The sequence below is a fragment of the Neoarius graeffei genome, chromosome 5 (genome assembly GCF_027579695.1).
Source record: "Neoarius graeffei isolate fNeoGra1 chromosome 5, fNeoGra1.pri, whole genome shotgun sequence".
In the NCBI taxonomy this organism is placed as follows: Eukaryota; Metazoa; Chordata; class Actinopteri; order Siluriformes; family Ariidae; genus Neoarius; species Neoarius graeffei.
Window position 1 is genome coordinate 65,956,330 of NC_083573.1, and position 22,736 is coordinate 65,979,065.

The 22,736-nt window shown below is 40.9% G+C and overlaps 1 protein-coding gene across 1 annotated transcript; it reads right to left on the reverse strand.

Annotated features, from left to right (window-relative positions):
- Nucleotides 1-1,660: 1,660 nt before the first annotated feature.
- On the reverse strand, nt 1,661-22,062 carry rragca (Ras-related GTP binding Ca). The gene is made up of 7 exons (XM_060922256.1): nt 21,679-22,062; nt 17,080-17,283; nt 8,277-8,476; nt 5,211-5,325; nt 4,902-5,044; nt 4,481-4,629; nt 1,661-3,442 (listed from the first exon to the last, which is right to left on the reverse strand). The coding sequence occupies exons 1-7, from the start codon at nt 21,856-21,858 to the stop codon at nt 3,288-3,290; spliced, it is 1,146 nt and encodes a 381-aa protein (XP_060778239.1). The 5' UTR covers nt 21,859-22,062; the 3' UTR covers nt 1,661-3,287.
- Nucleotides 22,063-22,736: the final 674 nt, after the last annotated feature.

A 22,736-nucleotide genomic window follows, 5' to 3' on the forward strand; every position in this document is an offset into this window, starting at 1 on the left:
ATTTGCTCGGGAATCTCCTCAAATTAAATAACTTCCCAGCCACAGAATGGCCTGATATTTTGTGAAATATTACAGAAATAAACATACATCACAATGACCAAATTTCAGAGGGAACTAAATTTCACTGATTTTATGAACTCGAAAGGCCGTCTCGTTTTAAGTTCAGATTTTTAAACTAAAATGTTAAACATATCTAATATCAATCTGTGTATTTCATTACCAATAAGGCTTGGTCAAAGCATTTACATTCAACACCACCTCTTTTGCTGCGTCTTCATTTATTCATCTTCTCATCATGCTCTTCTCTTTTGGAATGTACGGTACTCCTAATGTAGGGGTTCTCAAACATTTTGTACCCAGGGATCCTTTAAAAAAAATAGCTATAAAATAAAAATCCATGGACCTCTTGCTGTACATACAGTACCAGTCAAAAGTTTGGACACCACTTCTAATTCAATTGTGTCTATTAATTAAAAGGCACATGTTTTAAAGTAATGATGGATTTTGTTTCTCTGTACTTAGTTGAGCGGTTCTTGACATTATATTGATTACTACAGTTGTGGAATAGGGCTATTTACTGCATTTTTATTATTTACTATTTTACTACATTAAAGAAGGTGAAAATTGCACTAATTAACTTCAGACGAGGCACAACTATGAATTGAAAAGCATTCCAGGTGACTACCTCATGAAGCTGGTTACGATAATGCCAATAGTGTGTAAAGCGTCAAGGTAAACACTGGCTACTTTAAAGAATCTAAAATATGAAACTTTTTTTAACATTTTGTTTACTACATAAATCTGTATATGTTCCATGTATTATTTCATAGTTTTGATGTCTTCAGTACTGTTCTACAATGTAGAAAACACAAAATACAGAAAAAAAACCTATGAATGAGTAGGGGTGTCCAAACTTGTGACTAGTACTGTATTTATTTAAAATTGTACAGGAGCTTGCATTATTTCTCAAAGCTTTATTATGACATAATTTTTCCACTGACAGAACAAAATAAGCCCAAGGTGATATTACTTACGAGTGCAGAGTTTCCCAAAAACATCGTAACACAAAGATCGTTAAATGGTAGAGCGAGCAGCACAATGAACACTCACTCTCTCCTAGTTAAGATGCTCTTAGCGTTAAGAAGCTTTTGAGAAACCCACCCGGGTTTGGTTTAAACGCATTCAAATCAAGTGACTACACAAACAGACTAATAAACAGAACTTCTTAATATTAACTAGTAGCTTTGATAATGGTGGATTAAATTAAAAAATAAAATAAAAATAAAACCCCACACCAACACTGACCACTTGGTTTTGCTTCACGGACCCCACAGTCACTCGGCTGACCAATATACAAATTAAGATCAGCACAGTGGAATTTTCCCAAGACGCCAGTTCATTTGTAGTATCCAAATCACGAACTCAATTCTTTTTTAAAAAAAAAAAAAAAAAAAGAAAGAAAGAAACCACAACACACACAAAATGTACCAGCCAAAAGAAAAGGAGTATTGCTGGGAATCCGAGTAGACAACACACTCAAGGAAATGACACCTTTCACGTCTTGGCTTGGTGTTAAAGATGGGTTTGGAAGTGAGTGCGTGTTCAAACTGGCCAGTATTTCTGATGTGAAATGTAGCTACAGTACACCAACCAGGATGACTTCAGTGCATGTTTTATTTCTCGTGAATGGTAACATTTCTAGCAGAACATAAGCCAGATATAATCTCATATGCAGTCTGAAAAGCAAGAAATCACAAGAGGTCTAGAGAAATAACCCTAGGAAAGTTAGAATTACAGATTTGGTTGTTCCTTCTTTGATTTCATTTATACTGGGTTAGTGTGCATCCCTTTACAACTCAAAAAAAAAAAAAAGAAAGAAAGAAAAAAAGGGGGGGGGGGGGTTACGTGGATTCAGTAGACATGCTTGGAGCAAGTGTGATATACTGTAATAGTGGCTCCAATGTGGACTCTTGGGATTTATTTTTATGCTGAACAAAATACTGGTAATTCTGTGGAAAGAGCGACAGTGAATATATCCATGATAGAAGATACTGGCACCACACAACCCGGAATGTAGTTCATTCTGAATCAAACCACCGCGTGCACAGATGCACAGAGTCTCTCAGACCAAGCAACTAAACAAAAGTGAGTGCAATCACAGTGTCCTACCGCTTATCTGTACAAGTATTTCCCTGTTTTGTAACATTCTGAGTGAGAGATGAGGGCTGCACAGCTAAACTGCTTAAGAGCAAAAATAACTGCTTTGGACTCCAGTCATTTCAATGCAAAAGACAAATGCTTCCACTTTGATTAAAACGCAACTGACTACTAAATCCTTATATTTATGAACAGCACTGCACATTTAGTGAGTGCTCCTTGAATGTTCCATCGTTTATCTCGGACAAAGCATCAGGGTTTCTCTGAAGACAATAACTGTTTATTTCAATTAATTATTAATTTTTAAAAATACAATTATTGTTTTGTTACAACTGTGCAGCCCTGTGTGTGAGGTCACAACAGCTCTGTGAGCCTCAACAGGCAGGAAAGGAACACACATACATACACACACACAGAGAAACGCACACCTTCTTCACACACAAACAGGCTACACAATGCACTTTAATCCCTTTTCACACTCCCTGGAAAACCTTTAAAAAAAAAAAAAAAAGCAACAGCTTAGGAAATAGGATTAGATAAATGTAAGCAGGTACTTGCATCAGGCAAGTCTCCTCTATATAAGGCTTCACAAGCATTGCTGTGTACACACACAGCCAGCTGGGCTCTCCAATCGGTGCCCAATAGCAAGTACCATCACATTTTCCACCATTGGATTACACCAGATGCTTTGTAGAATCAGCTCATGAGGCTAGGAGTCGAACAGTACAGGGTTCATTCAGCTTCTGTTGCTCAGGTAGCGGTCAGTGTGTGAAGGCTTTGCGCAGAGAGGGCCACACTGCGCTCCCCTCTGCTTGCATTTCTAGTCATTTGATTGCGGTCTAGTATTATCCTTTTAAACCAGTTTGTTAATGCCATTTAAGAACACAAAAAGGGCCATCCCTTTGTGCGTCTTCCCTTCTGTCCTATTGCTTACCCCGTTATGCTGCAACCATCCACCCTATTGCTCTGTGTTGTCTTTCAGAGGCTTTAGAGTCCTTTGCTCGGTGTATAAGGCATTTGGGAGCAGGCAAAATGGTTGGCATGGCAGTGCGCCTCCCATTTATTGTCTGTCTTTCTCCACTGACTCCCTCTTCCTCTCTAGTCTTTTCATCCTCCCATCTATGCATTCACTACACGGTGCTCCTGGGGGTGCCATTCAGTGCCACCGTCTTCATCAAGCAGGGTGTTCCGGCTGCCTGGGCCCCCATCCTCGGTGTGGACAGACCGACCTCAAACACTTCATGAATGGCTTTCCGGAAACAGTGAAAATTGTAGTCTATTAAGCCTAGAATTGAAAAAAGAAGAAGAACGGTATACATCATACCATGCACTAAAATTATTTACAAAATACTGTCCATCGAGTCGAACGACAGTAATTTATCTGAGCAGACCAGGGGAAAAAATGGAAAACAAGCCTGCAAAAAAAAAAAAAAAACACAATTTATCTCATCTCATTATCTCTAGCCGCTTTATCCTGTTCTACAGGGTCGCAGGCAAGCTGGAGCCTATCCCAGCTGACTACGGGCGAAAGGCGGGGTACACCCTGGACAAGTCGCCAGGTCATCACAGGGCTGACACATAGACACAGACAACCATTCACACTCACATTCACACCTACGCTCAATTTAGAGTCACCAGTTAACCTAACCTGCATGTCTTTGGACTGTGGGGGAAACCGGAGCACCCGGAGGAAACCCACACGGACACAGGGAGAACATGCAAACTCCACACAGAAAGGCCCTCGCCGGCCACTGGGCTCGAACTCGGACCTTCTTGCTGTGAGGCGACAGCGCTAACCACTACACCACCGTGCCACCCCACACATAATTTATAACTTCCTCAATTAAATCAACTCTGATATTGGTGTCAAGTTTAACTCTATATGGTTGTATAATAATTACTTATCCATCGGTATAAGTCAGTCATTTTGATTTAAAGATTAAAAGAATGCAACAAGGAAAATGATCTAAAAGTGTAATAATATGATTCAAACATTTAGCAAACTAACTCAGCATGATTATCATTTTAACTATGAAGCCATAAAGGATCAGTCCAATAAATAAATAAATAAAATGTACAAATGATTCAATACAGGGGAGATGGGATTCAGATGCAGGGGGCCACTTCACTGCAGACTCAGCATTTTACTGCATTTAATACTCTGCAATGAATCTGAAGTGCTGGAAGTGTGGACAACCACAAAGGACTGTGATCCTCCACAACCAGAGTCCAACACTCTCATGTAAACCTTTTAATAGGAATATTTAATAGCACTGGTAAACTTTAATTAACAGGGTAAATGAGGGGAGGAAAAGGTGTTAACCTTTGCGCTCGAAGCTCTCTTCTCTAAGAATACAGACAAGGGCAAGAAACTTGGTGACTTCTTTCAGGTAGAGAACAGTGGTGTTATTGAGTTTAATGATCGCCATTGACTCCTTGTCATATGCACTGCCACTGCCATCTTCCTTTAATCTGTACAGATAAAACAGAGCTGTTAGATTCCACTAAAACCAAATATAAAAATATAGCATGAGGTAAAACTGACATTAAGCAGTCACTTCTGCACATTAACAAAAATGTGGAAATTAAAAAAAAAAAAAAAAACAGACGACAGAGGAGAATATTATAACATTTATGCCTGGACATAAAGCCTACACGCACTACATACAAGCGTGCGCACATACTCAAGCTATAGCGTATAAAAGTAAGCGGTTATGACTTCGCTCCAGAATCGGCAGTCTTACCCATAGATGCACGATACATCAATGACCACGTCAATCATGTCACAGCACAGCTCATAGGACTGCATGTCTACTGGTGAACTGTCTGTAGCGATGTAGATCTTACTAACCACATCAAACAGGAAAGCCTTTTCAATCCCTGAATTCTGTCAGCAAGAAAGCAGAAGAGGTGCAGAGAGAGAGAGAGAGAGACTGAGACACAATGTCAAGCACAGCTTAATGCAGCATTTTCTGTGTGATGATTAAAACAAAAAAATTCAAAAAAGTTTATACTTTACAAGAAATATATATATTTTTTTAAAAAGTACATACAGAAATGAAAATGTTGAGAAGGTTCTCCAGGGTGGGCAGCTGGGGGATGAGTTTCTGAACCACTTTACTGAATGCCTCAAATATAGAGTGGTCATAGATACTTGTCAAATAGAAGCTGGGGAAAGGGGGGGAAAAAAAAAAAACGGAACAAGAGTTAGGTTGGCAAAAATAAAAATCCAGCACTTTCAAACTGATATCCAACTGCATTCCCAATTATCCCTTAAATGACTGGCGTTTACAACAATAAAATAATAGTAAAAGTCACACAGTTGAAGGAAGGCATGCACGGAAGAGTGCAAGACCATGAAAACCAATACAGATAGATGACCGTTTTCTGAAAGATGTCAAAGTGAAGTGAAAACAAATGCTGGATCAAGTCCATATGCCTCACACCTAACGCAGCTAGGCTACAAAGTAATTTAACGCTCATACACCCAGATGAATGTACACAAAGCAAGAGATATGGAATGCCTTGCAGTGCTGTGTAAAGGCTGCAAACACTACAAGGACTGGTAATGATCATGGCAAGCAGGTCCATCAGCAATTATTATATGGCATGAGCTACTTCTGGTAAAATCGTGCACTCTGATTGGTTCCTTGGCAGGCAGAATTTTCGCGTAATGCTTGTGGATGATTACAGACTTTCTTTCCAAGGCACTAGCTTTCAATGTCGCGCAAAAAAAAAAAAAAAAAGATTAATTGGAAATCAAAACCAGCCAAAACCCTAAAGACAAACAAGAGTCACTGAGTTATTTAAAAAAAAGTTTCCAGAAACTGCTAACAGAAATTCAGTTTTGAAACTGCTAGCCTATGGCTCAGTCCGTTCTGTCAAGACCTTAGTGTGATATTTTCCTGTAAATACTTCGCACTCAATTAATAATAATAATGGGGCGGCACGGTGGTGTAGTGGTCGCCTCACAGCAAGAAGGTCCTAGTTCAAGCCCCGTGGCCGGCGAGGGCCTTTCTGTGTGGAGTTTGCATGTTCTCCCCGTGTCCGCGTGGGTTTCCTCCGGGTGCTCCGGTTTCCCCCACAGTCCAAAGACATGCAGGTTAGGTTAACTGGTGACTCTAAATCAGACCTGGGCATCATCCGGCCCTCTGGTTCATTCTGACCGGCCCGCGTAAGGTTAATTAGAAATTACAAAATAAACATATTTTCTAATTTTACCTCATGCATGAACTGAATGTACATTGCTTTTATTTTGAAGTTGTGTTCAACAAAAACGCAATGCGCGCGACATGAACATGAAATCCCACGAAACCTAATCCCGCGATAACTACTTCCGTAATTTGTCCAGACCAACCACAAACTTGTATGTCATCCTTCAAACGGTCCAGCCAATCACATAGTGTGACGTCACCAGCAGGCGCCGGAGCCCGAGCCGATCTGTAGATCCGATACCTACACCGAATCGACACGGCATCATTATTATAATATGATGTATCTTGCTTGATATTTGGAGTAGAAAGACAATATTGTGATGTCTTTATTGTGTTTTGGGGTGAATATGACTGGAAAAAAAAAAAAGGTACAAATGTTCACATTTTGTTAACCATTGTTTTGGGAAATTTGATTGAATAAATGACATTTTTTGTAAGGCAACCTCGTTTTTTCCACACTCTTACCATTCTTAGCAGCTTGTAAAAACAATGTTATTTACTGCTTTATATAAAGAAATACAATTAATATTATGCAGAATTTAGTTCAGCCTTTTGGTCCGGCCCTCCACAAAATTTTCTGTTTCTCATGTGGCCCCATGGAAAAAATAATTGCCCACCCCTACTCTAAATTGACCGTAGGTGTGAATGTGAGTGTGAATGGTTGTCTGTGTCTATGTGTCAGCCCTGCGATGACCTGGCGACTTGTCCAGGGTGTACCCCGCCTTTCGCCCGTAGTCAGCTGGGATAGGCTCCAGCTTGCCTGCGACCCTGTAGAACAGGATAAAGCGGCTACAGATAATGAGATGAGATAATAATAATAATAATAATAAATTATTATTAATAAATCATCTACTACTACAAGATTTCAACCAAAAGAAAAAAAAATAACATTTAATTTGTATGTAAAAATAATTTTAAAAACAATTTCTAATAAAACACAGTAGAAAACAAAAGTAAAAGCTGAAATAATATGAACATAAACAATGCTAAAGTAAAATAAATAACTCTAGCATTTGACAAATAAGAGCATGGATGTAAGTGCTAAAGTACAGAGCTGGGTTTCGAAACTGGTAATTGAGGGGACCTGCTGAATATCAGGGGATTACAGAATCGCCACAGCTCTACTGAAATCCCATTCTGAGTAGTTAATATTTAATGCCCAGCGCGCACACCCACGCCTGCTTCCATTTTCTGTATTTGAAGTAAATGTATCATTACAATTTATGTTTCAAATTCAACTTAATCCTGTTCATCTCGGTCCATCTTTAGACGAGGACCTAAGGGGGCTGTGGCACTGTTGTTCAGAACATGCAAAGCATGTAGCATATATTCTACTCCTCTTATCTGGCCAAAACAAGCTATGAGCACACACTCCCAAGTCCGGGTCACTCATGTTGCTGAGCTGCACTCGCAGTGAGGCCAAAGAAAAGAAGTTCTTCGTTATCTTTGTATAAGCTTAGCAAATGATAAATATTTGCTAAACCTACTAATCCATTCCACTGTTTAACATACCAAACAGTTTTTCCTTTGCTTAAAATTATATTACAAGGAGAACCACGAGACATTATTGGTATTTTACTATTGGTTTACGTAAACTTTATACCGTGTATCTCAGGAAAGGCATTTTTTATTTTTACCACTGTGCAAACCTATGACCTAATGAAAGGAGAAAATTCTATTGCGATACACTATTTATGCAATAGCAGCACTGTTTAGCATGTATTAAATTTTTTATAAACTTAATATTGCAAAAGCCAGCATCACAGAGGGCAACTGGAAACTGGGGAGAAGGTGATGAAAAAGCAACAGTAATGCTTTTTGTGAAGACACTTGATTTGCTTAGTATTTCACAATTCGCAGAAAGACAAATGCACTGCATTCAAGCCAAAAAGAAAAAGAGCTTACCTAAGATGCAGTTTCTCCAAGCTGGCATCAGCCAGGTCATCATTAGCCCTCTGGTGAATATCCCTCTGTGTTTCAATTTTGTGGTCGTCAGATAGGCCGTCAACTTTATGGATGAACACTTCAAAGTTGATTTCAGGGTTGACGCGATAAGCCCGAGATACTGTTAAGTGGAGTCTGCCAAGAGCCTCCACGTAGTCATCCTACAAGAGAGAAAACAGAGATATAAAACATGACCATGTCCCTGAATTACACGGTTTATTTGATTCACAAGAGCATAAAATGTGGTCAGAGCAGGGTGACAAAGTATATGATGTATGTGATGTGTTGTTTTTTTTTCCTACTACGGCATTCTATAATACTGAACTGGAAGCGTAAGCAAAAGAAATGGTTTAATGATAAAAGGTGTGTGTACATCATTTCGCATTTTCATGGAAATGCAACTCTCTCAAATCATGGCCATTTCTTGATTTGATGGCTGACGTTGGTCCTCTAATGGCTTTTGTTAGCCTGGCAAGCCAGACTAAATGTGAATATTTAGTCTGGCCTCAATCCGTAGACATTTCTGAAGCGGGTAGGAGGAACAAACTGCTGTCTTTCAAACTGTCTCTGTGCGTATAGGCCAACGCTCTGACCAATCAGCGCAACAGTGACTGTGACGTAGTCAGAGCGACAGAAAGCAGTGGGGGAGACCTTGAAATTAAATAATTTTTCAAAATGCGTATTAATTAATAAACAGGTTCTAGATATTAAGAAGTTTGGAGATAATGACCACAAGTTTGGAGTCTGTACCACATACACATTTTTTCCAGGTGTTTTTCAAGGGTTTGCTTAAACTGTTTTTGAGAGTTTTTATTTAGTGGTGTTTGGTGAAATAATTTCCCTTAAATTTAAAATAACAGGAAAATAAGAAACAATCAAAAAGTAATGTTTCAAAGCTGTTTATTAATTCTTCGTACTGCACAAACTAGCCCCATCCTTTTGGCTACGAGCGGAGACAGCTGGTAGATCAGACTTTTGCCATAGCCGGTCGGCAAAACAGCGAAAACGTCCTTCTTGAAAAGGAATGAGCGGAGAGCCTCTTCCTGCTCATGTTTCAACGAAAACTCCAAGTCTAATTCTTCTAAAACTGATTCCAAAGCAGAGTCAAACGTGCGCTGTTCACTAGCCCGTAGCCATCTTTCCTGTTGCGCTTTCTCCAGCGTCGCGCAGCTTTGTCGTCACTCCTGCAAAAGCCCGCCCAAAGAATCCAAACAAAAACCTTGCGTTGTGATTGGCGGGCACGATTTGATGCCCGGGGTGTTTTTGTCTATATGGTGCGAGGCTAGACCCATTCGCTAGGCAAAAAATATTTTTGGCCGCTAGGCGGTTGGGTCTAGTTTACTAGGCTAGGCCTTTGTCACAATTTTATATGCAAGGATTAACCCATGAAGGATCGTAGTGTTGTGTGAAGAAAATCCACGCTGGGTTGGTGTGATACATTATCACTCTCAAGTGGATTATTATTCCGCTCATACCACAATGAACGCACCATAATTACAACGTTTTTATTTATTAATAAAAGGAGTCACTGTGCTTTTTAACTGTTTACAGTTACACTGAATGTTACGGAACATCCGTGAGACAACTTGGTTCTTATCACTTACATTATAAACATTTAACGGAAAACGCCGCCGTGTTTTTCTTTGTCAAACACCACACTTTTTTAAAAATCTATTTATTATTAAGCGGAAGGTCTATTGTGCATGGCCCTGTGAAGGAGTTTGTCCTGTAAAAACGATAATGTATTAGGTTTATATTAATCATCTAGTTTGGTCATTTGCGATTCGGCTGGTAGTGCTGTCAGAGCTGTGCTGTTCTCAAACACTAACACGCACCTTCTGATTCAAGGAATCAACTGCTCTGGGGTATAAATAAAAATAGAAAACTAGTGAAGCTTCATTATTTGCGCTGTAATCAAGATGGCAGAGCTAGTCGATGGACAGTGTTTATTTACGAGGATGCTCTGATTAGATATTAAATTGGATACGTTTTAATATCAATTCTGTATTACAGGAAAATCTGTAAATGCACCCCACAGCTCTCCATCACCCAAATACATAGAATTATTATTATTATTATTATTATTATTATTATGCAACTGCACAATAGTAAGTAATACCAAAGATCAAAATAAAAATATAATCTAGGGCAGGGGTTTTCAAAGTGTGGGAGAGTCAGCCCCCCCTGGAGAGCAAATAAACAACAGCGCCCCCCTTACAATTTTTGTTGTTGCTATACTTAATGTTCCATTCGTATTTTTAAAAAATGGCTGTTGTACACATTTTTATTTTTTTCTTTTTCACATTTTAAACATCTGTGCTTTTTAAAACATATTTTTTTACACATTTTAAACATCTCATAGCATCGTTAGCTAGCACCTCTTGGCAGACAACACACTGTGGCAGTGGAGCATCTTCAGATCCAGTCCATGAAAATCCAAACTTTAAATAATCGTGGTCATACTTCCTTCTTTTTCCAGTCCCCCAGGATTCCGCAGGCCTTTTTTGTGATTGTTGCGGGCTAAAATGTCTGATGTTGCGGGGGTTTTCCAAAAAAATTGCGATGAAAGTCGTGGTGTTTTTTAGGTTTTTGTTGCGATTACATTGCGGGAGGAAGTGAAACTTGCGAGAAATTGTTGCGATTTTCTCTTTTTGTGATTAAAATTGAGTGATATGTTAAATATTAAGTTATTACTGAAAAACTATTGATTAAAAAACAAAGACACTGAGAAATGGTCCTATAAACAACTTTACTAATATAAAAGATTACCAGGACTACAAAAATGCAGAAAAATAGGCTTTACTTATCCAAATGCTCCTGTTGGTTCAAAAGTTAAAGTGCATAGAACCTCACAGCACAACATGAAGTTACCTTAAAATATAATATAAATGCCTCAGCTTTCATGTAAGAAAAAAAAAACTATTAATACTAGTACTGTGTGCAGGCAGTCTCTCCTGAAGACTAAATTAAACAATAATTATAAACTAATAAAATAAATGGCTCAGGCTTCATAGAAGAAAAAAAACAATTTGAACAGAATCTCACAGTATGATGCTGAAGCTGCCTAAACAATGGAAAATAAAATACCATTTTGGCAAAAATGTTGGCATCCATTAATTTCTTGTATTAAGTAAAAAATAAAAAATAAAGTGCACACAGTCCTTCACTGTAAACATAACACACTTTCAGTAACAGAATTTAAGCCTATATAAACACCAACTCGCACATCATGCAATGTTGCCAGATACTGCTGACGTTTTCCATTCCAAAATATGTTCAAAACCCGCCAAAATGCACTTAAAACCAATCTGGCAACACTGTGCGCATGCTGCTTCTCTTGAACATAAACACGGAAGTAAGGCGGAAGGTAGTTTGTCGACGTCACCTCAAGACGACGCCAACGATTGGTCAAATTTGCGGGAAAGTTGCGGTGATTGGATATAATTGTAACACCGCCCTGAATTCGCGGGGATTAGTTGAATTTGCACTGAAGTTGCAAATCGCAACATCCTGGAGGCTCTGGGTTTTTTTGCTTGGCCCAAACTCTGTCTCCTCACTCAGTAGCTTTAGGTACTAAAAATCGATCCATTTTGTCTCTGGTAAAGGCTCCTCACGTTGCGCCCCCCCTGAAGAACTCTGGCACCCCCCGGGGGGGCGCGCCCCACACTTTGAAAAGCCCTGATCTAGGGTATACAAAGCTATTGTTCATTCAGCCAATGTTCTCCCCCATTTCGTTGCAGAGTTTTTCTATTACATTTTCGTCATCAAACAGTTCTTTAATATCATCTTTCAGTTGTTTTATTCCTCCTCCTAAAAACCCTATCACCACAGGGATTACTTTAACTTTAAATTGTTCTCATCTTTCTCATAATCCAAAACACAGCTGTTGGTATTTTCCTACTTTTTTCATTCTTGTTGGATTCATTGGGACACGCCATGTCCACAAAATAAATGAATGCAAAACAAAACACAGGGTGTTTCAAAAAATTTGATATCATTTCACAATCTAATAACTTTGCCAATTCTCGTTCAACTGACCTCAAATTTTAACAGCATGTGTGGAAAGAGGTTAAAATTTTATGTTTAATGTTTTTTGTTTTTCATCTTTTCTTTTCCATTCACTGGAAAAGAAAAGGTGTTTTGTGTGTTAGAGTACGCTCAAACACAGTCGAACAAGACTTGCATGCAGTGTTGCCAGATTGGGCAGGTTTAGGTGCTTTTTGGCTGGTTTTGAACATATTGCGGGGTGGAAAACGTTAGCAATATCTGGCAACATTGAAGGCATGTCTGCTTGGGCGGAAGCCTTCTGCGGCAGTTACATTTTGACACGCGAGCAATGTTTCACCATAAAAATTCCGTAATTTCCATCTGTTTTCCGCGATCACAGAAAATCATTGGCCCTATGAGAGTGAGACAGTCACCCCCCAAAAAAAATCTTAACGAATTTACACGATTTGGAAAAATGACTTTTTCAGAACCGAAAAACACGGAGCTTCCGGCTCAACAGTATTATTTTGAGAAATAAAACAGTCTTTGGATATACATTTGTTCATTTTTGCATACATATTACTCATTCTCTGCAGTGGTCTGAATTATTTGTTATTAAATAGTTAATGTAAGTAAGTAAATGTTAATAAGTCAAATTTACTACTTTAAAAAAACATTTTTAAAAAAATCGTGGGCGTATCGAATCGTGGGTCAAAAATCGCAATACGAATCGAATCGTGAGTTGGGTGTATCGTTACAGCCCTAGTGCATTTATGAGAGAATTCTCTAAAAATGCACCAACTGCAATGCAGATCTGGACACGGCACAAAAAGTTCAAAGAGGAAGGCTGTCTGTCTGTGCAGGCGAAAGGATCTGGACGACCACCAGCATCGGAAGAGACGGTCGAGTGGGTTCGCGAATATTGAAAATTTGTGAAATCGTTCATGGAATCCACATACCTTTGAATTTCTCATTCACATTTTGAGGAATAAATCTTATAAATTGCTCAACATTAAGCCTGTTCAGTTTCATTTGCCTAGAATATGTAGTTTCTGGGATATTTACATCTCAAATAATATCAAATTTTTTGAAACACCCTGTTTATTTTATATATCTTTTCAAATCTGTTCATCTTGCTGTATAATTCATTCTCATTCTATGCTCCCAATCCATTTTCTTTCCGGTGCTTTTAATGACTTCCTTTCTCCCATCATTCTTTAAACCATTTCGCTCCTTCTGGTAACAATCTTTTCTGTATGCACCATTGAGCCACCAGTATTTTCAATTATTATTATTATTATTATTAAAGATCATGTGGGCGGCACGGTGGTGTAGTGGTTAGCACTGTCGCCTCACAGCAAGAAGGTCCTGGGTTCGAGCCCTGGGGCCGGCGAGGGCCTTTCTGTGCGGAGTTTGCATGTTCTCCCCGTGTCCGCGCGGGTTTCCTCCGGGTGCTCCGGTTTCCCCCACAGTCCAAAGACATGCAGGTTAGGTTAACTGGTGACTCTAAATTGACCGTAGGTGTGAATGTGAGTGTGAATGGTTGTCTGTGTCTATGTGTCAGCCCTGTGATGACCTGGCGACTTGTCCAGGGTGTACCCCGCCTTTCGCCCGTAGTCAGCTGGGATAGGCTCCAGCTTGCCTGCGACCCTGTAGAAGGATAAAGCGGCTAGAGATAATGAGATGAGATGAGATGAGATGAGATTAAAGATCATTTAAATAGCCAACAGTAAATCTTTATTCTAAGGTAAATAAGCAAGTTAAAAGCTAAACTTTATTTATTTATTTATTTTTAAATAAAAATAGTCCACCACAGAGACAGAAGGTGACTGGGACGTTTCCTGGGGGCCTCCTTCTTTCCTGCCAAAGCAACTGGTGGATGTGCGGGGAAAAAAGGCAACAATTAGCAAACACCCATGTTGTAGGGCAAAAACATGAGGTGCTTTTCAATGACTTTTGAAGCACAAGTATTTTTGTTCTTAACCAAGAGATATACTGTGCCAAACTACAGAGGTACGGTAGGCATGATTTGCAAGCATCATGTCTGTGTGAAGGTGAATAATGAGATCTTCACATTTTTCAAAATCAGAAAAAGCATTCGTGGATGATTAACTATGATGAAAGTTTAGATTTAAGGTTAATGGTTGGAAAAGGGCTTGCTTACAGACCATGCATCACAATGATGAACGCGAATGCAGATGCAGAAAACGGAAGCAGCACAACACCAGGTTTGGTTAAGTTCAAATGGAACGTCTCCATAAATATCACTGTAAGGAAGCAAATCCTAAGCAGACCTATTCATGATAACTGATCTGTGGGCATGCCATTTGATAGAAACAGTAAAAAAGAAAAAAAAAAAAAAAAAAGAGGTGCAATTTGCATTATTTTTGGCCTGCCATTTTATACAATGGATTATAAATAACCTTGCAGTTAACCATCAATCTAATTATAGTTTTGTTTCCCTCTATACGCAGTTACTGCGTTAATCGGAAAGCAAAACTATAGTGAGGGTAGCATCTATCAATTAACATTTTCATGCAACCAAGATGAGATATGAGCCACAAGACAATCATTAGGAAACATTTTACAGTTTCATGATGTATTCTTCCAGGAAGCACTACTGGGAACTCTATACCACTTATCCATCAGGAGAAGCTGGAGTCAATCCTAGATGACTTTGGGTGAATCACAGAACCTACTGCATGGAGTCATTTCTAATACAGAAATGAGCAACAATTCACATTCAGGTTCACACCTATGGTTTGACCTAATCCACATGTTTTTTTTTTTTTTCCCAGAGCACCCGGAGAAAACCCACGCAAGCACGGGGAGAACATACAAACTCCACACAGAAAGGTCCCAGCCGGCCTTGAGGTTCAAACCCATAACCTTCTTGCTGTGAAGCAACAGTGCGAACCACTACACCACCGTGCCACCATGCCCTACTTCTGGAAACATGGAGCCAACAATATTTTTTATATTACATGACTCTTAAGTGATCTCATCTTAAGGTCACCGAAACGTAGGTAACACAGTTCTCTCATGAAGCTGAAAAACACAGAACAGATCTACGTCATGAAATGAATGAAACGATATTTCTGAACCACATCCAGTTTTATGCCGAACAGCTAATCAGATGATGTTCTCGAGCCTGATTTGAGTCATCAAATGTGTTACAAAACATCAAAGTTTAAAAAAACTTTTAAAAAAGCCTTAATGAGGCTGTAGCTCATACCAGCCACTGTTGTCACATGCAAGTTTGAAATGCGATCAAAGAGTAGTGTTTAATGTGACGAGTCACCCAAAAATTTCAGACACCCATAAAATCGTAAATATGACAGATTGGCACCACCATCTTAAGAATGCACGCCCACCTGGTGAACATTATACGCGAGTTTGATCGAAATCCGATCAATCCTGTAAGAAGAGTAGTGATTTTTATAAAATGTGGATGGATGGACAATCCATAAGCTCATCCAGCCTGGCCTGCGGCCAGATGAGCTTTAATAAATAAATAAATAAATAAATAAATAAATAAAAGTGGGGGCGTGGGGGTTTACACGGGCTGAACTTAAGATCAGGTTTAATGCCAACTGTGTTATTCTGTTTTTATTATAAATGCATTCATTTAGATATTCTGTTTTGTCTAACTGTAAGGGTGTATAGGGTGTTTGCTTACAGAATGAATAGGAAACAAAAACGGAATAGAAAACAAATAGGTATCCGAGCATTTAACTGAAATTTATTTTCAGGCCCGTCTTGCACAAACAATTCACTCATATGTGAATATTAGTGTAAAGAATTTTTTAAAATACCTAGAATGTGTTTTAAATATTCAAGGAATTATTCATATTTTGCAGCAGTCGTTCGACTGAGACTGCCTACAGGTGATCCGCCAGAAAACCGGTTTAGGCTGGTGAAGCCACCATTTCACCCTGCAGTGCTTTTTTGCCTACAGACAGACAGACAGACATCGCCGCTCTGAATGGCACTTTGCAAGGATGACACCTTGGGGCTGCGCTCAAAGTTCACTGAAACTCAACTCTGACCTGGTTTATGCTGTCCTTTTCACAAGAAACATGATAAGCCCTAATATACGATACAGGAAGGACATGTTTTCTCCAGTCTTCAAAGCACAAGCAAAGCCAGATTGTAAAAACATTCCAAATAAGCCAAGCTTATGAACAATCTTTCCATACACATCCTGATGCATTGCTTTAACTTAGTGGTAAAAATGCTCATTATTTATACGGTGCACCTTCCCGATCACCAGAAAGCACACACTGTCATTTCTGTCCAATATTTGGACCGATGAGACAGCGTCCATTAGAGTTTGTTTGAAGGGGATAGAAGAGGATCCACAAGCCAATGTGGATGTTGGATATAAAGTTCACAAAACTCTTAGCGTAGAACCAAGTGTCATGATTGGCTCTGATGCCAATCTTAAGACCACTGGTGCCATGTTTGATGTCCTGCCATCTATATGCGTTCTTTTTCAGTCATGCAGCACAAGTACAACTGCCCAGACCAACCCACACACCAACCTTAGACAAGTGTGGTCAGTGCTATTGTAAAACACTTGCTCTATTAGTTAAGATCATCCTAAAACCTTGATACTTTTGGAAAATCCAGGTCCGGTAAATTAAAGACAGAACATTTTGTCTGTTGTGCTACCGAACGGATTCAACTAACAAAATGGTGGAACAAAATGAGGAATCGACAGATTACTCAAAGACCAAGATTTTAAATGTGTATGTTTAACTATTCCTTACTTTACCTGTGCATCAATGACAAATATCAACGCGCCAGTTCCTCTGAAGATCATCTCATAATCAAAGGTCGGGTCAAAAAAGTCTACTTGACCAGGAAAGTCCCAGATCTGAAAGTTGACAAAAGAGCTGCTGGAGAGATCATCCTTGTAGATTTTATTTGTGCTCTCCAGAAACAAGGTCTCATTGGGGGACATCTTATGAAACACGACCTGAGGAGAGCAACATTGTTCACGTTATTTAAATTATAGCACAGGTCATTGGATTCACGTTACTGAAATAAAAAAGGTTTTGAGTGGAACCCTGATGTTCAGAAATCAGGCATAAAAGTAAAGTCAAAATGTTAAGCCAAATGCATCAGGACTCCTGTCCTAAATGACTGAAGAGGCCCGGTTATAGCCACTAGAGCATCTGTCTTAAAGGGGAACTGAAGTCTTTTTAAACTTGCTTTATTTCTTAACTAACATGTTAATCAATTACATTTTCGGTTTTATTAACCTTATATTATGACTCACACTGGCATATTATATTACACTTATCGGCCTTTTCGGTTTTTAGCCATGTTGAATGTAGTTCGTATGGTCCACGGCAGGTGTCGCTTATCCACGCGATCTTCACGAGACTTGTGCGAGACTTCAAACGTGAAGTGTCAGCGCCGCCATTTTGAAAACTGTTTACATAGCAGCCAGATCGCCAGATTATTCCAATTTAGATTCATTTCAAGATTCGCCAGCTTCATCAGCGATGGAGATTATTCCATACGACTTCGAACCAACGTGGAGTAGAGAAGAGTTAGAAAGACGACAGGATAAGGACTAGTCCATCGCGCTGGTATTTACGTCATTACTGTCGCACAATTAAAACATGCCAGATCAGGTGGCTGGTGGGTTTTCAAAATAATAAATACATGCACGTATTTTTGTGATAAATACATATTATACTGGGCGCATTTCCCACATAATCCTCACTAAGGTTTTGGACACCACTACAAAATGGCGTCCACACTATATAGTGCCCTATATAGTGAGTAGGGATCACGAGTTGGCCTAGTGGTTAGCGTGCCTGCCTCTCGATCGGGAGATCGCGAGTTCTACTCATGGTCGGGTCATACCAAAGACCATCATAAAAATGGTACCTACTGCCGTCTGGCAAGGCACGCTGCAATACAGATGCGAGTAGGGAGTCAGAGGACTAGCCCCCTACTGTAACCCTAGCTATGTAATAGGCGAGAGCCAGAGGGCTACGGAAACAGAGATCAGCGCCGCCCTATGCGCCACATGGTGTGAGAAGGACTTTGATCTGAGAGTGAGTAGGGAGCGATTTCGGACACAAGGAAAACTTCCAGCTTGATTAAATCAGCATTCGAAAGAGGGCGCGCGTGTCTTTTGACAACGTTGGCAGATGTTGGTCACTTTGATTTCCGCTGCATGTTTTACTTCCGTCCTATGTCGTCTCGCACAGGTCTCAGCGAATCTCGTTTACGGCCATTGCTCCGACATATGGACTGATATATTACAGAGCATATTTCAAACACTCAGAACTTGCTATAGCAGTGACAGAATAGCTGTCAGAAATGCATTCCTCATCTCATTATCTCTAGCCGCTTTATCCTGTTCTACAGGGTCGCAGGCAAGCTGGAGCCTATCCCAGCTGACTACGGGCGAGAGGCGGGGTACACCCTGGACAAGTCGCCAGGTCATCACAGGGCTGACACATAGACACAGACAACCATTCACACTCACATTCACACCTACGGTCAATTTAGAGCCACCAGTTAACCTAACCTGCATGTCTTTGGACTGTGGGGGAAACCGGAGCACCCGGAGGAAACCCACGCGGACACAGGGAGAACATGCAAACTCCACACAGAAAGGACCTCGCCGGCCACGGGGCTCGAACCCGGACCTTCTTGCTGTGAGGCGACAGCGCTAACCACTACACCACCGTGCTACCAGGAAATGCATTCCTATATTTGATAAAATGACAAATCTCATCTCATCTCATCTCATTATCTCTAGCCGCTTTATCCTTCTACAGGGTCGCAGGCAAGCTGGAGCCTATCCCAGCTGACTACGGGCGAAAGGCGGGGTACACCCTGGACAAGTCGCCAGGTCATCACAGGGCTGACACATAGACACAGACAACCATTCACACTCACATTCACACCTATGGTCAATTTAGAGTCACCAGTTAACCTAACCTGCATGTCTTTGGACTGTGGGGGAAACCGGAGCACCCGGAGGAAACCCACGCGGACACGGGGAGAACATGCAAACTCCACACAGAAAGGCCCTCGCCGGCCCCGGGGCTCGAACCCAGGACCTTCTTGCTGTGAGGCGACAGCGCTAACCACTACACCACCGTGCCGCCAAAATGACAAATAGAATTCTGATTTAAAAAAAAAAAAAAATTGCCTTCAGTTCCCCTTTAAAAGCAGGGTCTGTTGATGTAAGGGTTGGTGGAGGGCTGAGTGTTGGACTAACATGTGTGGTGTGTTATGGTCCTGCAGTGTTACACTTAATCAAAAAGATGTTTGGGGTTTTTTTTTGAGAAAGAAACCTTTTGTAAAAATCACATTTTCACCATAAATCTTATCCTATGGGCGGCACGGTGGTGTAGTGGTTAGCACTGTCGCCTCACAGCAAGAAGGTCCGAGTTCGAGCCCAGTGGCCGGCGAGGGCCTTTCTGTGCGGAGTTTGCATGTTCTCCCCGTGTCCGCGTGGGTTTCCTCTGGGTGCTCCGGTTTCCCCCACAGTCCAAAGACATGCAGATTAGGTTAACTGGTGACTCTAAATTGACCGTAGGTGTGAATGCGAGTGTGAATGGTTGTCTGTGCCTATGGCCAAGTTTACATTAGACCGTGTCTGTCTCGTTTTCTTCGCGGATGCACTGTCTGTTTACATTAAAACGCGTGGAAACACCGGGAAACGGGAATCCGCCAGGGTCCACATATTCAATCTAGATCGTGTCTGGTCCGGTGCTGTGTAAACATTGAGAATATGCGGATACGCTGTGCTGAGCTCTAGCTGGCGTCGTCATTGGACAACGTCACTGTGACATCCACCTTCCTGATTCGCTGGCGTTGGTCATGTGACGCGACTGCTGAAAAACGGCGCGGACTTCCGCCTTGTATCACCTTTCATTAAAAAGAGTATAAAAGTATGAAAATACTGCAAATACTGATGCAAATACTGCCCATTGTGTAGTTATGATTGTCTTTAGGCTTGCCATCCTTCCACTTGCAAGTGGTAAGTGATGTGCGCTGGGATAACACACACAGCGGCTCAGTCCCGAATCACTGCTCGTGCACTTCACTCGCGCGCTCTGTGAGCTGCGCAGGGCCGGAGTGCGCACCCTCCAGAGGGCACTCGCTGTTCAGGGCGGAGTGATTTGGAGCGCAGGATGCCTGCGGAGCCGAGCGTATCCGTGTATTGGTGTTGCTGTGTGCACGCGAATCGTGTATTGGTGTTGCTGTGTGCACACTAATCCTTTTAAAAACGTTAATCTGATGATCCGCTGATACGGTCTAATGTAAACCCCACCTAAGTGTCAGCCCTTGACCTGGCGACTTGTCCAGGGTGTACCCTGCCTTTCACCCGTAGTCAGCTGGGATAGACTCCAGCTTGCCTGCGACCCTGTAGAACAGGATAAGCAGCTACAGATAATGAGATGAGAAATCTTATCCTGTTAGGAAAATTCCACATCCACAAATGTAAGTGGGGGGGGGGAGGGAAACCCTCAATCACTGTATTTAAAAATGAAATCAAATCCTATCTGAGCACTTTAATGGGACTATACAGCCAGAAAGCAGACAGGACTCTCTGCATGCTTGCAGATTTGCATTCCTCTTTGTGATTTATTTTTTGTACCCCATGTATGTTGATGTATGCATTATGATTTTTGACTTGATCTAATAAAAAAGTTAAAAAATATATTTAAAAAAAAAAAAAAAAGGTGCTGGACTTTTTCGGGAGGCCCAGGATTTGTTGCCTCAACTCTGGGAGGTTTAAGTTCAGCACTATTAATCTAAAGGTTGCCATGTTTCAATAACAAGAAAAGGTACTCAGCCTCTGGATAGAAAAATAACCAACTTACATTTCTAAATAAATAAATAAAAACCTACGCTCTCCCTGCTTCCAGAATATTCCTTAGTGGTTTTTGTTTGCTTGTTTTTGTAGCCAAGTTCTTACTACTTTCTTTACAAAGAAGGGGAAAATGTAAAAGCAACTAACTGATACAAAAATAATATATGTTCGGGTTTAGTTTTTCACTGCGGTTAGTTAACATGTCAGTTTTAGCTAAGTGTTCGGTTTTCACCTTCAAATCAATCCTGAAAATCCATTTCTGAGAATCTCTGGTTGTTTAGCTAAATAGCACCTTTGCTAACTCAGCACGTCTATGGTGTCTATCCCTTAATCCCAATTGGCTGCTTATGCTCTACACACGCGCACTCCGGCGCGCATTAAATCAAGGCTTTTACAGCCGGCGTAGTGCACTATCTGTCCAATAGAAAGGCATTTGGGACTGAACTTCTGTCTGAACACCTACAGCTGTTTGGCGGTAAGAGAGTTAGCAATAAATCGGACCAGTCTCTTGTTCACTCGTACCTTCTGAATGGAGGACTTCCCACTCCTTCGCAAGCCCATCAGTAGTATTCTCGGCTTGCTGTCGGAAGGTGCTGGACTGTCCTCCATGTCAGCCTCCTCTTCTCCATAACCGAAATCTTTGGGAAAGGAGTCGGCCACCCCGTAGCCGTCTGCCAGCGCTTCTCCGTACTGAATCGACATCTTGACCCAAACGACGCTTTCTCCCCGAAAATCCCCCACCCCTTTACTCTACACTCACGGACTTTAACACACAGCTGTCGCACATATACAGTGTAGCATGAACAAGCACAAAATGCCTCCCTGTCTATTAATAGAGAATAAAGTCGTTCAGACACATTCGTCTTCCCCAATGTTTCCCTGTAGCGAAAGCTTTACTTTAGTCCCGCCCCTTCCTTGCTGATTGGACAATCGGCTGGCTAGTTGCATTGTCATTGGGTAAACCCGCTGTCAGTCTTCAAAGGAGGCCGAGAATGCGGGGAGATCCGTTAGAGTCATGTGCTTGACAGTCACCTGACTGCACTGGCGTGCACGCGGAAATGCAGCGTTCAAGAAGCCTACCTTGTGTTTTGCGGTTTCCGGATGGGAAAGGTTTGAGGCAAAAAGACAAAAACACGTCATGTAACCTAAGTTTAGAAGTTATTAAATGAAGTAGCTGCATGTCATCTCAACACAATTCAAAATATATTTGAAAAACTTTGCATATTTTCAGCCTATGTGATCACACCCCCTTGTATTTTTATTTATTTTTTATTCTTGAGCACAGGTTTCCAACCCTGGTCTTGGAGAACCCTCTGTCCTGCATTAACACACACACACACACACACACACTTCAGTTCCAAAAGGGAATTGAATTCTGAATTGTTCACAATTAAGAAGAAGAACTTTATTTATTAGACGTACACTTAAGCACAGTGAAATTCCTCTCTGCTTTTAACCCATCTGAAGCAGTGAACACACACATACCTAGTGGGCAGCTATTGAGGTATTTCACCCACGTGACGTGACGCAGCCATTTTGGACGGCACGCTTAAGGCTGGGTTTACATTAGACCGTATCAG